At 52.5% G+C, this 17128-nt stretch overlaps 1 protein-coding gene across 1 annotated transcript in view; it reads right to left on the bottom strand.

The window, feature by feature from the left end:
* Nucleotides 1-1740: 1740 nt before the first annotated feature.
* nwd1 (NACHT and WD repeat domain containing 1) overlaps nt 1741-17128 on the bottom strand; it is a 195135-nt gene continuing 179747 nt past the window's right edge. Inside the window, exons 18-20 of the mRNA XM_086008577.1 lie at nt 9688-10238; nt 6742-6847; nt 1741-2246 (exon numbers count right to left, since the gene is read on the bottom strand). Coding sequence (XP_085864703.1) covers nt 1933-2246; nt 6742-6847; nt 9688-10238 — 971 coding nt within the window. The 3' untranslated portion in view covers nt 1741-1932. The remainder of the gene's footprint in view (nt 2247-6741; nt 6848-9687; nt 10239-17128) is intronic.

Below are 17128 nucleotides of genomic sequence, written 5' to 3'. Positions count from 1 at the left end.
CCTTCAGGGGAGGGGGAGAGAGTCAGCACCTTCAGGGGAGGGGGAGAGAGTCAGCACCTTCAGGGGAGGGGGGAGAGAGTCAGCACCTTCAGGGGAGGGGGAGAGTGTCAGCACCTTCAGGGGAGGGGGGAGAGAGTCAGCACCTTCAGGGGAGGGGGGAGAGAGTCAGCACCTTCAGGGGAGGGGGAGAGTGTCAGCACCTTCAGGGGAGGGGGGAGAGAGTCAGCACCTTCAGGGGAGGGGGAGAGAGTCAGCACCTTCAGGGGAGGGGGGAGAGAGTCAGCACCTTCAGGGGAGGGGGGGAGAGTCAGCACCTTCAGGGGAGGGGGAGAGAGTCAGCACCTTCAGGGGAGGGGGAGAGAGTCAGCGCCTTCAGGGGAGGGGGAGAGTGTCAGCACCTTCAGGGGAGGGGGGAGAGAGTCAGCACCTTCAGGGGAGGGGGAGAGAGTCAGCACCTTCAGGGGAGGGGGGAGAGAGTCAGCGCCTTCAGGGGAGGGGGGAGAGAGTCAGCGCCTTCAGGGGAGGGGGAGAGTGTCAGCACCTTCAGGGGAGGGGGGAGAGAGTCAGCGCCTTCAGGGGAGGGGGAGAGAGTCAGCACCTTCAGGGGAGGGGGGAGAGAGTCAGCGCCTTCAGGGGAGGGGGAGAGTGTCAGCACCTTCAGGGGAGGGGGGAGAGAGTCAGCGCCTTCAGGGGAGGGGGGAGAGAGTCAGCGCCTTCAGGGGAGGGGGAGAGTGTCAGCACCTTCAGGGGAGGGGGGAGAGAGTCAGCGCCTTCAGGGGAGGGGGAGAGAGTCAACGCCTTCAGGGGAGGGGGAGAGAATCAGCACCTTCAGGGGAGGGGGAGAGAGTCAGCACCTTCAGGGGAGGGGGGGAGAGAGTCAGCACCTTCATGGGAGGGGGAGAGAGTCAGCACCTTCAGGGGAGGGGGGAGAGAGTCAGCACCTTCAGGGGAGGGGGAGAGAGTCAGCACCTTCAGGGGAGGGGGGAGAGAGTCAGCACCTTCAGGGGAGGGGGAGAGAGTCAGCACCTTCAGGGGAGGGGGGGAGAGAGTCAGCACCTTCATGGGAGGGGGAGAGAGTCAGCACCTTCAGGGGAGGGGGGAGAGAGTCAGCACCTTCAGGGGAGGGGGAGAGAGTCAGCACCTTCAGGGGAGGGGGAGAGAGTCAGCACCTTCAGGGGAGGGGGAGAGAGTCAGCACCTTCAGGGGAGGGGGGAGAGAGTCAGCACCTTCAGGGGAGTGGGGAGAGAGTCAGCGCCTTCAGGGGAGGGGGGAGAGAGTCAGCGCCTTCAGAGGAGGGGGGAGAGAGTCAGCACCTTCAGGGGAGGGGGGAGAGAGTCAGCACCTTCAGGGGAGGGGGGAGAGAGTCAGCACCTTCAGGGGAGGGGGAGAGAGTCAGCACCTTCAGGGGAGGGGGAGAGAGTCAGCACCTTCAGGGGAGGGGGGAGAGAGTCAGCACCTTCAGGGGAGTGGGGAGAGAGTCAGCGCCTTCAGGGGAGGGGGGAGAGAGTCAGCGCCTTCAGAGGAGGGGGGAGAGAGTCAGCACCTTCAGGGGAGGGGGGGGAGAGTCAGCGCCTTCAGGGGAGGGGGGAGAGAGTCAGCGCCTTCAGGGGAGGGGGGAGAGAGTCAGCGCCTTCAGAGGAGGGGGGAGAGAGTCAGCACCTTCAGGGGAGGGGGGGGAGAGGCAGCGCCTTCAGTGGAGGGGAAAGTGGGGGAGCAGAAAGCAAAGAATTTCAATCCGTATTTTTTATTATCTATTTAATGAATGACGTTGTTGAGTGACACAGTTAACATGAATAGTCAGCATGAATCTAATAACCGAGGGGTTAGTTTGCCTGAATGTTGTGCCTTGTCTTTTGATGAGACACTTGTTGATTGCTGGTGTTTTGAAGAGAGTGACTCGCTCTCCGCACTGCAGGAAGTGTGGCCGTGTGCTCAGAGTAGTGAGCAGGCCCGGGAGTGCACGGTGCTCTGACGCGGTGCCCCAGTTTGTGGGCTTTTTGGGGTCTGTCTGGTGGTATTGCTGGTGCCAGTGGCACAGGCTGTCCTCAAGCCTTCGCCCTCCCTGGATCGCACGCAGCAGGTGGCTTTGATGCTCCTGAGTACATTGTAAGTCGGATCGACAGCTGCCGGGCTCCTGAATGTCTCCCTGACGAGGAAGCCCAGCCTTGTGCTGGCCACCATCCCGCCTGGAGTCGGGAGAATTCTGGTTACTTCCGCGTACACGTACTGGACTGCCAGGAGTGAGCCTGCGGGAAGCAAAAGACCATTAGTGGACATCTCCAGAACTCACCCACCCCGACTGCAGCTTTCAGAGTCCGGGGCGGGGTAGATTTACCTTGAGAGGTTTCTACCGCTTAAAGTGTGAGGGGGAGAAATTCGGTATCGCCCGTTTGGGGCACTAAATTTTGAAAGCTGGAAAAATTAGTGACAGGCGCTAGTCAATCTCAGCTTTCGGTAAATTCAGTGTTCGCGCTGCAGGGCGGAAGTGGAGTGCTAAACCAAGCAGGGGGGGTGGTAGAGGTGCAGCACTGCCAGAATCCAAGGCTCCGTCCCTCCCTTAAAGGGAAGGGCCATCGCTGCAGGCGCTGCATTTGAATGATGTCCCTCATCACGGTGGCATAGTGGTTAGCACTGTTGCCTCACAGCGCCAGGGACCCGGGTTTGAATCCGGCCTCGGGTGACTGTCTGTGTGGAGTTTGCACATTCTCCCCGTGTTTGCGTGGGTTTTCTCCGGGTGCTCCGGTTTCCTCCCACAGTCCAAAGATGTGCGGGTTAGGTTGATTGGCTATGATAAATTGACCCTTAATGTTAGGGGGATTAAAAAACGTGTGGTTACGGGGATAGAGTGGGATATGTGTCGGTGCAGGCTCGATGGGCCAAAATGGCCTCTATCTGCACTGTGGGGTTTCTGTGATTTTCTGATCACCAACGGCAGCCGGGATCCTCGACGATCAGCCCCGAGCGCTCTAACACAGTGCAGGGCTGATCAATCGCACCATTTAAACATTTTCAAAATGCACCCTAAAAGGAGGAAACGTATTTCTACTGAAGACCAGCGGCCTTACCTTTAATTAGCACTCCCGAATCGCCCGGCCTCCCGAACAACGCCTCCTGCAGCTGTCGGTGTGGTCGCCCAGCGATGCTGCAGGGGGCGGAACCCAATTTCGGGACCGGGGCGCTGCGCAGACGGATGACGTCACGGTCTCCGGGCGCAGGAGTGCGTGACGCTAGTCGTTATCGCCAGCGCAAACCTCCACGTCAATTTCGTGGGCGTTGGCACTATCGCCGCGCCCGGTCGCAAAGCCGGTGGCGCCATGGTAGCGCCCCCGGAGGCATTAACGGGAGACGCTAAGGTACCGGATTTCTCCCCGAGTGTTAAATTCCCGACCAAACCATTTTAACACTGGCATCGGCCCATTCAAAGTAAGTGGGTTAATGAGACAGGGGCTGAACGTGAACACATTAAACAGAGGAAATGAGCTTTTCAGATACATAGGTGTCAGCTGTGGCTCAGTGGGCAGCAGTCTCACCTCTGAGTAAGAGGGCTGTGGGTTCAAGCCCCACTCCAGAGACTTGAGAACATAATCCAGGCCGAAACTCACAGTGCCAGCACTGAGGGAGTGCTGCACTGTCAGAGGGACAGCACTGAGGGAGTGCTGCACTGTCAGAGGGACAGCACTGAGGGATCGCTGCACTGTCGGAGGGGCAGTACTGAGGGAGTGCTGCACTGTGGGAGGGGCAGCACTGAGGGAGTGCTGCACTGTCGGAGGGGCAGTACTGAGGGAGTGCTGCACTGTCAGAGGGGCAGTACTGAGGGATCGCTGCACTGTCGGAGGGTCAGTACTGAGGGAGCACTACACTGTGGGAGGGCCACACTGTCAGAGGAACAGTACTGAGGGAGTGCTGCACTGTTGGAGGGGCAGTACTGAGGGAGCGCTGCACTGTCGGAGGGGCAGTACTGAGGGAGTGCTGCACCGTCGGAGGGGCAGTACTGAGGGAGTGCTGCACTGTTGGAGGGGCAGTACTGAGGGAGCTCTGCACTGTCGGAGGGGCAGTACTGAGGGAGAGCTGCACTGTCGGAGGGGCAGTACTGAGGGAGCGCCGCACTGTCGGAGGGGCAGTACTGAGGGCGTGCTGCACTGTCGGACGGGCAGTACTGAGGGAGTGCCGCACTGTCGGAGGGGCAGTACTGAGGGCGTGCTGCACTGTCGGACGGGCAGTACTGAGGGAGCACTACTCTGTCGGAGGGTCAGTACTGAGAGAGCACTGCACTGTCGGAGGGGCTGTACTGAGGGAGCGCTGCCCTGTCGGAGGGACAATACTGAGGGAGCGCTGCACTGTTGGAGGGACCGTACTGAGGGAGCGCTGCCCTGTCGGAGGGTCAGTACTGAGGGAGCGCTGCACTGTCGGATGGCCGTACTGAGAGAGCGCTGGCCTGTCGGAGGAGCAGTACTGAGGAAGCACTGCACTGTCGGAGGGTCAGTACTGAGGGAGCACTGCAGTGTCGGAGGGGCAGTACTGAGGGAATGCTGCACTGTCGGAGGGGAAGTACTGCGGGATCGCTGTACTGTCGGAGGGACAATACTAAGGGAGTGCCGCACTGTTGGAGGGGCAGTACTGAGGGAGTGCTGCACTGTCGGAGGGGCAGTACTGAGGGCGTGCTGCACTGTCGGAGGGGCAGTACTGAGGGAGTGCTGCACTGTCAGAGGGGCAGTACTGAGGGAGTGCTGCACTGTTGGAGGTGCTGTCTTTTGGATGAGATGTTAAACTGAGGCTCCATCTGCCCTCTCAGGTGGCTATGAAAGCTCCCATGATATCATTCGAAGAAGAGCTTGGTGTCCTGGCCAAAATTTATCCTTCAACCAACTTCACTAAAAGACACATTATCTGGTCATTTATTGCATGGCTGTTTGTGGGATTTTTTTGTGCGCATCTTGACTGCTGAGTTTTCCTACATTACAGTGGCTACACTTCAAAAGTACTTCATAGGCTGTGAAGCGCTTGGGGATGTCATGAGTTTGTGTGAGGAAGCTGAGTGCTGCTTCTTCCCTTCTAACAGCAGCACACGGACATTGGGACCTCAGCCTATGAACAGTTCAGGGCGAGGTGCCCTAACTTGCTGTGCACAAACTGTCCTGAGCTCCCTACTGTAGTGAGCCAGGTGACTGGATGTTGAGGGGACAGACGCTGAGCTTTCACTTCCAATAATGGGTTTAAATCTAGCCCACACAGGTTGGATGGAAGTCTCCTTGGTGTACTGGTTGGAAGGGTTGTACATGATGTCTATGGACAGTCTCAACCTAGTTATAAAAACAGAAAATGCTGGAAACACTCAGCAGGTCAGGAAGCATCTGTGGAGCGAGAGAGGGAGAAACAGAGTTAGCGTTGCAGGTCGATGACCCTTCATCAGAACTCAACCTGCAGCTAGTAGGCATGGGTCCACAGTGTAAAACTGCCCCTCACTGGGTAATACCAACTCAGTTAGAGAGGCCACAGGATGTGTAGTGTGGCCAATGGGAAATGATCACACTGGTGCAGCATGGCGTGTTTTCTGAGATTGGGCTTGGCTATTGACGTTGGACTGGTCTAGAGAGAGCTTTACTCTGCATCTAACCACTACTGGAGCTGACATTGGGGTGCACGATGCTGACACTATACGTCCCAAATCAAAAACGTTCCATCTCCTTGAAAGGTGCAAATATTCATTAAATAAGTCGAAGGACCACAGGCCGCTTTGTTTGCAGTAGGTCAGCGTGGCATAAAATTGCACCTGAAACAACCAGAAAGAGCAGGGAAAGAGCCCATAGTCAGCTCCCCTGATGGTCCAGTGGGTAAAGGCACTGCCTGCTGTAATGCCCACTGTTTGGGCACTGCATCAAGGGGAACTGCCACTGGGTTAGGGAGGGGAAAGTCAGCCAGGTTCCAGCTCCTGATCACTAACCCGTGACTTCTGCCGGCCTGTGGCTGTTGGGTAAGGACAGGAGTTAAATAGCCAGCTATCTGGGGTCACACGTGACAAGGTACCAGAGGGGGACTTTCCCGCGGGAATGTGTGCCTGCACGGAGTCAGTGTCTTCAGGAGAGATGGGGCCGAAAGCCGATACAAGAAAAGTTAAGCCATTCCAAAGCCAAGCAGCATGTCCCCGAACACATCTGACAGGAGCCAGCAGCAGTGCGGCAACAGTGGGGGGCCTGGGATCAGGAATGTAGGCTAGAGCCTAGAATGCTCTTTGATTGTGTTTGGGGGAGAGGGAAGAGCAAGGGGGGGAAGTGTTTAGAAGCTCAACTGAGAAGGTCCATGACAATGGGTTGGTTGAGGTAGGTGACCGGTTCTCTTCACAACCCTCAGTCCTATTTCACATTTGTTTACTCATTTGCTGCTTTACCCTGTTTGAGGTCTGGGAAGGGCAGCTCTCAGCGCTGTTGCCTCGTTGGTGGATAAATCCTCAATCACAGCACCAGGAGCTGTCAGCATCAGCAACTTGAGATCCATGGGAATTCATGGAGCGTGGGGGCACCCTTTATACCTGGACCCCTCCCCGAGTCTCCGTGCTACAAACCTATACAGCCCACAGAAGGAACCGCTCGGGAAGTCCTGGGCTAGGGACTGCTATGGGAGGGGGAACGAGTCTAAAACAGTAGGGAGGAGCCTTTTTACAATGATTATTCGGCAAGTTGCCAGGAGCCATTCTGAAAGAGGCCCGTCCGACTGGGCCCCGAAATGAGTGACAGAGACACGAACCGTTCTGAAGGTCCCACACTTTGATGGTTCGATCCTGTGAGCCAGTGTAGACATGACGATCGTCCTTGGAGAACGCAGCACAGACCACACCTTCAAAGAACATGCCCTGATTGGATTAGAAGAGCAGACAGTCAGCATGGGCAACTCCTCCTGTCAGTTTCAGCAATTAAGGACGGCCCACAGTTATTGTGTCACTCGATCTGTGCGCAGGTCGATGAGGGAAGATCTGACCCACTAGTGCATGACTCCCACACTCCAGCGCACTGGGACCTCATTCATCCTTTCATTCCCAATGTCCCTCCTGAGTGCTGGCTCCTTGCTGGGTTACGGATCCATGAGCCTTCCAGGAACTGTCCCAAGTGGCTCGAGTGAGTGAGAGGGCAGGCTATTTGCGCATGGAGGCCTACTGAGCCCAAGCTGCACACACACGCAACACATACATGCAACACAACACACACACACAAGACACACTTGCACACACCTCACAGAACATACACAGACACACATACATGCACACCAGAAATGCACAAATTGTCCTTCCCCAGTCCACCAAGAATAATGGTAGCTCACAGCTCCAAAGGGCTGCCCCACTGAGATCTCCGCACTGACTGAGGATTGAAACTGGGACCACCTGGTTCATGTGACTTTGTACACAGGAGCCAGCAATGATCCATCAGTCTGGCCAAGCATCATAACATCTTGGAGAACTGCTAAGCTGCCTGGTTCCAATATGGAGCCCACCAGAGTGGATCAACGTGCTTCCAACCTCCAATCACCAGGCATACCATCTTGATGCCAATTTGACCTTAAAACCCACCTTCCTCTAGGAAGTCAATATTACGGTGTCACCCCTGAGTTAGAAGGTCATGGGTTCAAGCTCCACTCCAAAGACTTGAGCCCATAATCCAGGCTGACACTCTCAGTGCAGTACTGAGGGAGAGCTGCACTGTCGGAGGTGCTGTCTTTCCGATGAGACATTAAACCCTCTCAGATGGATGTAAAAGATCCCATGGCACTATTCAAAGTAAGAGCAGGGGAGTTCTTCCCAATGTCCTGGCCAATATTTATCCCTCAACCAACACCACTAAAACAGATGATCTGGCATTTATCATATTGCTATTTTTGGGATCTTGCTGTGCGCAAACAGTCTGTTGCATTTCCTACAACAGTGACTGCACTTCAAAAAGTACTTCATTGGTTGTGCAGCGCTTTGGGATGTCCTGAGGTCATGAAAGGCACTATAGAAATGCAAGTTCTTTCATTCTTCTTTCTATACAGAACTTTCAAAAGGACATTCGATAAATACTTGAGAAGGAACAATTTGCAGGGCTATGGAGAAAGAACAGGGGAGTGGGACTGATTGGAGAGCTCTTTCAAAGAGCCGGTGCAGGCACGATGGGACGAATGGCCTCCTTCTGTGCTGTAAGATTGTTTGATTCGATAGTTGGTCATGAGATGGGAATGGTAACATAATGGTTATGTTACTGGACTAGTAATCCAGAGGCCTGCACTAATGATCCGGAGACATGAATTCAAATCCCACCACAGCAGCTGGGGAATTTAAATTCAGTTAATTAAAAAGCTAGTATCAATAATGGTGACCAGGAAACTATCAGATTGTCGTATAAAACCCATCTGGTTCACTAATGTCTTTTAGTGAAGAAAATCTGTCGTCCTTACCTGGTCTGGCCTACATGGAACTGCCCTCCGACATGGCCCAGCAAGCCACTCCGTTGTAACAAACTGCTACGAAGAGCAATAATAAGAATAAAACCAGACGGACCATCCGGCACCGACTTTGGACACGACAACGGCACACCCAGCCCAGTCGACCCTGCAAAGCCCTCCTCACTAACATTGGGGGACTTGTACCAAAACTGGGGGAGCTGTCCCACAGACTAGACTAGTCAAGCAACAGTCATACAAACAGAATCATACCTTTCTGCCAATGTCCCAGACTCCTCTATCACCATATGTCCTGTCCCACTGGCAGGACAGACCCACCAGCGGCGGTGGCATGACAGCATTGACCACCACACAGCCCTTATGGAAATGAAATCCCCATCTCACACAGAGGACCCCTCCAATTGTGTTGTGAGGCACTACCACCATGCTAAATGGGATAGATTCAGAACTGGGCATCCATGAGATGCTGTGGGCCATCAGCAGCAGCAGAATTGTATTCCTCCACAATCTGTAACCTCATGGCCTGGCATATCCCTCACTTTACCATTACCATCATGCCAGGGGACCAGCCCTGGTTCAATGAAGAGTGCAGAAGAGCATACCAGGTGCACCTAAAAATGAGGTGCCAACCTGGGGAAGCTGCAACACAGGACTATATGCATGCTAAACAGCGATGGCAGCATGCAATAGACAGGGCTAAGCGATCCCACAATCAACGGATCAGATCAAAGCTCTGCATTCCTGCCACATCCAGTCGTGAATGGTGGTGGAAAATTAAACAACTAACGGGAGGAGGAGGCTCCATGAATATCTCCATCCTCAATGATGGCAGACCCCAGCATACGAGTGCAAAAGACAAGGCTGAAGCATTTGCAACCATCCACCATCTTAAACATTCACTCTCTCACCACCGTGGCTGCAGTGTGTACCATCTACAAGATGCACTACAGCAACTCGCCAAGGCTTCTTCGACAGCACCTCCCAAACCCGCGACCTCTGCCGCCTAGAAGGACAAGGGCACCACCACCTCCAAGTCACACACCATCCTGACTTAGAAGTATATCGCCGATCCTTCATCGTCACTGGGTCAAAATCCTGGAACTCCCTCCCTAACAGCACTGTGGGAATACCTTCACCACACAGAGTGCAACGGTTCAAGAAGGCGGCTCACCACCACCTTCTCAAGGGTGATAAATACTGGCCTTGCCAGCGAAGCCCACATCCCAGAAAGAAATTTTTAAAAAGACAGTTGAGTCTTACCTTGTAGGACATCTCATGGTGCCACCTCTGCAGCGACAGATTCCATATTCTCTGGATTGGTCCTTGGCATCCAGTAAAGGCGTACAGTTCATTGTGACTGGTTTCCAGGCAGGTGACCCTGCTGTCATGAGGCTCCAGGACGACTGGCGGTGAGCTACCAGCGGTGTAGAGGTACAGCTCCCCGGTGTCCATGCCGAGCAGTACACTGCGGTCTGAAAGGATGGCGATACCGGACACGGCAGACGGAGGCGGAGTAGTAAACTTGACCAGGGCCTCGCTCAGCGGTGAGTTGGACTCTGCGTCACGCAGCGCGTACACGATGATGGAACTGCTGTAGGACACAGCCACCAGCTCCTCGCCACCGCTAACGGCGACACACTGCACTGCTTCACCGTGCTCAGGCTGGGGTTGGCACGCCAGCTCCCGCCACGTCCCCATACAGAAGACCAGCAATAAGCCAGACTTCAGACCGCAGACCAGTAACTTCCTTAGCTGAACGACCGCCAGGCAGCAAACCTCGGAGCCAGCATCAAGCATGTGGAGTGCCACACCTGCACCGAGATGGCCCAGAGTTAGTCCATGTTTACTAAACGGTCAGATTCTACACCGCTGATTCACCACCCCATCCACAGACACTACCTAGTTATCATGGCACTCCCGCGCGGGAGTACTCATCGGGTTTTACCTCCCTGGTCTCGTTTCAATGCTAATGCTCACAAGCACGCCCGTCTCGGGCAGTAAGCCTGAGCTGGGCCGTGAGGAAATCTACATGATATAAGGGGTTAATTTCAAGTGCTTGCTGGGTAAAAGTTTTCAGACTTGACACAGGTAAAGAGTCGATGTGTAACTAGAGCTATTGCACGTACCTGGATTACAGCCAAGAACAGATGTCTGCCCACCTAATGAGAATGTAGAAGTGAAACAATGGGTTTCATTTGAAGTACCCAGTGACCTAATAATTTGTTAGACCTAGTCTCCAGATACATGATTAAGATTAAGGAGGACCTCCGGTTACACGATTCATATCCTGTTATATCTTAACCGTTGACTTATGTGTCCAGGATCCTTCTGTCAATATGTCATAAGACCTAATGATTAATCTAAAATGTATCCTGATAGAGGAACAAAGGAATGTCAATCAAACTTGTTTGTTACACTGTATAAATATGGAACGCTTACGCTGTATCATTGGAATAGTAGCCTCACCCCTTGAGTAGAGGTGCTGATTCCCCTTGCAAGAAGTGAAATAAAAGGCCTGTCCGTCTGACGAATCCAAGTGTGTATTGAGTCATTACCCAGAGCTAAGAAGTAAGGCACTTCTACAATTTGGAGGTCCCACCGAGATGGCTTGCTGTACCAATTGGTGAGTTAACAGATGCCGAGTACGTTGCTCGGTTAGGAAAATCCCATCGGCCGAAGGTGGTGTTTTGCCACATTTTTGGGACTTTCCCTGCCAGAAGCATAGCTGCGCATAGTCTGTTTATTCCATTGGACAGTACTGCCATCGGGTAATTGACTCACAAGGTTCGGAGGTTAAACTGCCGTTGTGACTGCTTCCCTTTCAGAAACGGAACAGAGGACCAGCCATGAGGCGCTGACGCCCCGCGAACAGGATCGTGCAGAAAAGGACTGTATAAAGGTACCAGAGAGAGAAGGTTAAGTCAGGAATTTGATTAACTAAGGAGCTAGCGATTTATTGGAAATTGAACTAGCAAGGTTCCAGCTTGCTGAGAGAGAAGGTTAAGTCAGGAATTTGATTAACTAAGGAGCTAGCGATTTACTGGAAATTGAACTAGCAAAGTTCCAGCTTGAAGTTAGCTGGGACAAATTGAAGGCCCTTTTTGCTAAAGATTTGGCTAAAGGGAGTAGGGTAGAGGGAGAGCGAGTGGGTGAAGTTAGCTGGGACAAATTGAAGGCCGTTTTTGCTAAAGATTTGGCTAAAGGGAATAGGGTAGAAGGAGAGAAGAGTGGGCGGTTGTCTGAAACACAGTGTCAATGTTTAATGTTTATGAGAGTGAGCATTTAACTACTTGTTATTATCAATCAACTTTGCAACTTTGTCCAGTAAGGCTGCATAGGTTGGGGATTTAGTAACACTTTGGTTGTTGTTTAACAAGTGTATTGTTTATTGTTTGTCATATGTATTAATGTTTAATCATGTCTGATCTGTAGAGGCGTCCCACGCAGATCATAGAGTGTTACGGAATTGTTGTATGTTTTAACTAAAATATTTAAGCTGAAAAAAAAAACTGCAGAAGGGGTTGGAAAAGACCCAAGCCGGGAAAGTGAGTCCTGCGGCGGAATGTATTGTTGAGAAAATAGTGATGTCTTTTACATGATCCACTAAGCTATTGTGGATTCAGTATTTTCCCCAGTTAGAAATACCTTCCACGAGGGTTGAGAACCCTCGAGTTTTATACGTATGTATAGTTTATTAATCTGATCTGTAGGGGCGTACAACGCAGATCACGGATTGTCACGGGAGTTTAGATTGTTTTAAGTGAACCATTTAAGCTGCTGAAATGGGTGCTAGCACCAGTAAGCCACCCGAGAAAGGCACGCCAGCAGCCTTTATGTTAAAGAACTGTGGTCAATCATACCTGTATGTATGAGCTTTCCATTGGTCACCTACCAAATTGGTCCAAATGGACTGTAAATAAGACTAGACCCTTTCCCTCAGATGGTTCATTTAACATAGAAAGAATTACTTGCCTCGAGGAATGTTTAACGGACAAGAGAGAAATAGAGAACAGCCAGATAAAAAGACTGCCTCTATGTTTGTTGAGTCAGAAGAAAAAAAAAAAAAATTAATTACCCCGAAGAAACACCTTTCTCCTCTATTATGGTAGGATAACAAGGTAACTATAGAAGGATGAATAGAGGGGAATATAGAGGAAGACGTGGTAGAGTAAGAGGGTATGGACGATCTGGTAATTGTTACAATTGCGGACAACCCGGACATTGGGCAAACCAATGCCCTGCGAAAAATTGTCAGAACCAAACCTCCAATAATGGACCTCCGTTAGAGAATAAAGGTCCTAATTTCACTGTCCATAACCCTTTTTCGGACCAGTCAGGAGGTTACCCTACAAACGGACAGGGATTTAGGAGAAATAGAGATCAGAATTACTGACTGACACCAGCAGCCCCAGGCGCCACAGACCACCAAATGCTGGTTGTTTCTTTAAATTCACGCAGCGAACCTGAAGTTAAAATGCAAATAGCTGGGAGACCTATGTCATTTTAGTAGATACAGGAGCAACCTTTTCGGTGTTAGGGAAAGGATATTCTGAAGGAATGCCTATTAATGGGAAAAAGACCCCGATAGCTGGATTGGCTGGAATACTACAATGCTTGAATCAATCGACTCCCCTCACAGTAAAAGTAGAAGAATTTGAGGAAGAACACTCCTTTCTGTTATCAGGAGATGTCTCTATGAATTTATGTGGAAGAGACTTGGGCCTAGAAATTCACTGGCCTTAGCACCACTTTTGAGGCGCTAGAGGGCCTAGCGCCGAAGTTATGGCCAGTTTAGAAATTGACAGGGGCCCTAAATCGGCGTTAGGCCGGTAGCGCTGCGCCGGCACCGATGACGTCATCGGTGTGCGCAGCGTCCCGGTTGCCATGGTAACCCGCCCGAACTCGGAAATTGAGTTGCGGCCGCCTCGCCCGTGGCAGCCGCAAGCAACGTTCTGGCAGAGGTGCCTTACAGAACTTTGCGCCGGCGCATTAAAGGCCCCGCGGCGGCCGGCCGCTTTCCCGCCGGCCGCCTGGCCGCAGCTCCCTCCCCGGACTTCCCCCCCCCCCCCCCCCGCCGGAACAGAAGCAAGCCCGGCACTTGTCCGAGGTGCCGGGCTCATTTTTAAAAAGATTATCGCGGGCCGCGGCCGGGTGCAGGCAGCTCCTCCTTAACGGAAGGAGGAGGCCTGCACTTCCCGAGCCTGCCGCACCGCAGCGGGCGCCGCAGCGCCGGAATAGCGCCGCAATACGGCGCGTGGCGCCAGTTTTGAGGCGCTGAGACCCCTCAGTAGCGCCAGCAGCCGTTTTGGCGCGGCGCTACTGAATTTTTGGCGCGCGCAGGGGTACTTAGCGCCGGCACTAACTTCCGGCGCTAAAGCCCTCGCTGCACCAAAACCGAATTTCTAGGCCACGCTGTGCAAAATGAATGCTACAATCATTTGCTCCCCATCAGGAGTAACGGTAGAAATCCAAGTAGATAAGGCATATGCGTACCCAGTAGCAGAAATAAAACACCCTGGCCTAGAAATTCAGTTGGCGCCGCGCCAGGGCTTTAGCGCCGGAAAGTTAGCGCCGGCGCTAAGTCCCCCTGCGCGCGCCAAAAATTCAGTAGCGCCGCGCCCAAACGGCTGCCGGCGCTACTGAAGGGTGTTTGCACCTGAAAATGGGCGCTACCTGCCGCATTGCGGCGCTATTCCGGCGCTGCGGCGCCCGATGCGGTGCGGCAGGCTCGGGAAGTGCAGGCCTCCTCCTTCAGTTAAGGAGGAGCTGCCTGCACCCGCCCGCTGACCGGTAAAATCTTCACAAAAATGAGCCCGGCACCTCGGGGAAGTGCCGGGCTCGCAGCCCAGAAGCATCTGTTCCGCGGGGGGGGGGGGTGGAGGAGTCCGGGGAGGGAGGTGCGGGCAGGCGGCCAGCGGGAAAGCGGCCGGCCGCCGCGCGACCTTAATGCGCCGGCGCAAACTCCTGTAAGACTCGGTTGCCAGAGTCTTAGTTGCGGCTGCCACGGGCGAGGCGGCCGCAACTCAATTTCGGCGCTGGGGCCCGTCACCACGGCAACCGGGACGCTGCGCACACCGATGACGTCATCGGTGCCGGCGCAGCGCAACCGGTCTACCGCCGATGGTAGGGCCCCAGGGAATTTCTGAACCGGCTGTAAGTCCAGCGCAATGACCTCTAGCGCCGCAAAATGGGCGCAAAGCCCACTCAATTTCTAGGCCCCTGTTCTTTACGCATGGGAAATTGCCGACCCAAGTTTGAGTCCCAAACTTGTCAGTCTGCTAGGAGCGTGGGGATTCGTTACAAGCTCCATAAAACAATACCAGGAATCCCTGAAACTAGGGAAATGGCATCCAAAATTGCACTGCACGGCCTGCTATGACAAAACAGGACAAGATTATCAGCCGTTTTTAAAATTTAAAATACCTCCTAACTATTAGACTGCACAGCCCTATAAAGTTACAATTAATCCAGCTGCACCATTACCCAAAAGGTCACAGTATCCATTGTCAGAGAAAGCAGAAAAAGGAATTGAGCCAGTGATGGAATCATTGTTAAAACAGGGAGTTAACGCCGGATAGAATAAAGGTCGTTTGCAACACATCGTTGCCAAACACTAAAAGAGAAATGAAGCATTTTCTAGGAATGACTGGCTATTGTAGACAATGGATATTGAACTAATTAGAAATAACCAGACCACTATTGGACATGAGCATGACAAATTTGGAAAATTCGCGGTTACCTGACTTCCTCGGGAACCCTGTTGTGTATGTAATATGTGTGCTACTTTAAACCTATGGACAGGACTGCACTACTTGTAGGGCGTAGTGATACGCAGTACCACTCCTGGCCATAGGGGTATAAATAGTACTGTGGGTACTGATCTCCCCTCAGTTCCCGCCTGTGGGCATGAAGTAAAGACCTACGTGTAGTCCCTACCTCCAACCAGTAAAGACCTGTTTGAGTTATACGTTTAAGCCTTTGTGTTAATTGTTCAATACAATACACATACTTAACACTGGCGACGAGTCAGATTCTTACCCTGCGGCAGTTATTCCACGGCGGCTTCGTCCACAGACAGGACGTTGAAGAGAGGTTTCAAACCGCACCACCCCACTGGAAGCGACAGGCATTAGGACCCTGAAGCCTCCATCAGCGACTGAAAACTGGAGGACAGAAGACATCCTGCAGCTTCTTTTTCAACCTCGGTGGTGGGTAAGCCGAGCAGCGTTGGCTGCAAAGACAGGGCTGGGGGAAGTCGGAGGTACAAGGGCGATCGTGATCGGGAGATAAGGGCCATCGATCGCAATCCCTGATAAGGGCCGCACTCGGGCTGAAAGGCGCAGCGTCGGCAGACACTGAAGGCGCGAGAGCCGCGGTGAAAAGCGCGGGCCATCGATCGCGGCGGAGATAAGGGCCGCACTCGGGGCTGAAGGGAGACGGCATCGGGGGACGGGTGAAGACCGCCAAGCGCGGGAAAACCGCCATTTTGTGGGCGGAGGACGACGGCAAGAGCGGGAAGCCGCCATCTTTGATAAGTAAAGAAAATAAAATCTGAGAAATTGCAAATCTACAATGCCTAAACACGGGAATATTAGCACCTTTGATAGTGACCTCGAAGATTGGGCCATATATGTTGAAAGAGTAAAAAATTATTGTAAGGCCAATAAAATTCGTGACCAAGATAAAGCTCTAACATTATTAAATTTAATGGGTGCGAAGACATACGGGCAATTGAAACACCTGTTATCACCAGATGAACCGGCGGATAAGACGTTCGATGAGATTGTTACTGTCCTGAAAGATCATCTAAACCCCACGCCGCTGATGCTAGCGGAACGATTTAAATTTTACCACAGAAGGCAGCTACAGCATGAAAGCAATGCTGAATATTTGCTGGAATTGCGTAAATTAGCGAAATATTGCCAGTTTGGAACGGGACTAACAGATGCACTACGAGACAAATTTGTGTGTGGTTTATTTAAACAGGATACACAAAAGCGACTGCTCGAGGAGAATGAGCTGACGCTTGAGAAGGCGGTCACTATGGCAGCAGCACACGAAGCCGCAGCGAGAGGCACGGCAGTAATGCAGCTACGGTCACCGGAGCTCAGTGCACACAAATTGGGTGTGAGTTCTGGCAAATGTTATCATTGTGGAAAGACAACGCATGATCAGAACCAGTGTTGGTTTAAAAACCAAGAATGTAGAACTTGTGGTAGGCTTGGACACATAGCTAGAGTATGCAGGTCAGGGAAGAAGACCAGCAACAAGAAGTCACCGCAAGGAAAATACACAAAAGTACACAAGGTGGCCGAACAGGAGTCCGATTCAGACGCTAGCAGTAAGGAACTGGCTGGCTTAAGCAGTATTGAACTGGCTAGCTTAAGGGTACTCAACGTTGGTAAGGGTGCAGACCTCCAGACAATTTGGGTCACTCTTCAGATAGAAGGAGTCCAAGTAAAACTGGAATTGGACACTGGATCGGCATTGACGGTCATAAATAAGAAAGATTATGGAAGGTTATTCCAACATATTCCCCTACAAGATACGGAGCTCATATTGAAAACATACATGGGGCAAAGAGTGTACCCCATCGGGAAAATTGAGGTCACAGTGGTCCACAAGGGCGAAGAAAGTCAAATAATGGACTTATATGTGCTATCTGAAGGAGGTCCTCCACTACTAGGACGGGAGTGGATTA

This window comes from Somniosus microcephalus, chromosome 16 (genome assembly GCF_052327205.1).
Source record: "Somniosus microcephalus isolate GS21.2 chromosome 16, FLI_Smic_1.0, whole genome shotgun sequence".
NCBI classification, from domain to species: Eukaryota; Metazoa; Chordata; class Chondrichthyes; order Squaliformes; family Somniosidae; genus Somniosus; species Somniosus microcephalus.
This window is presented reverse-complemented; position numbering and strand designations above follow the sequence as displayed.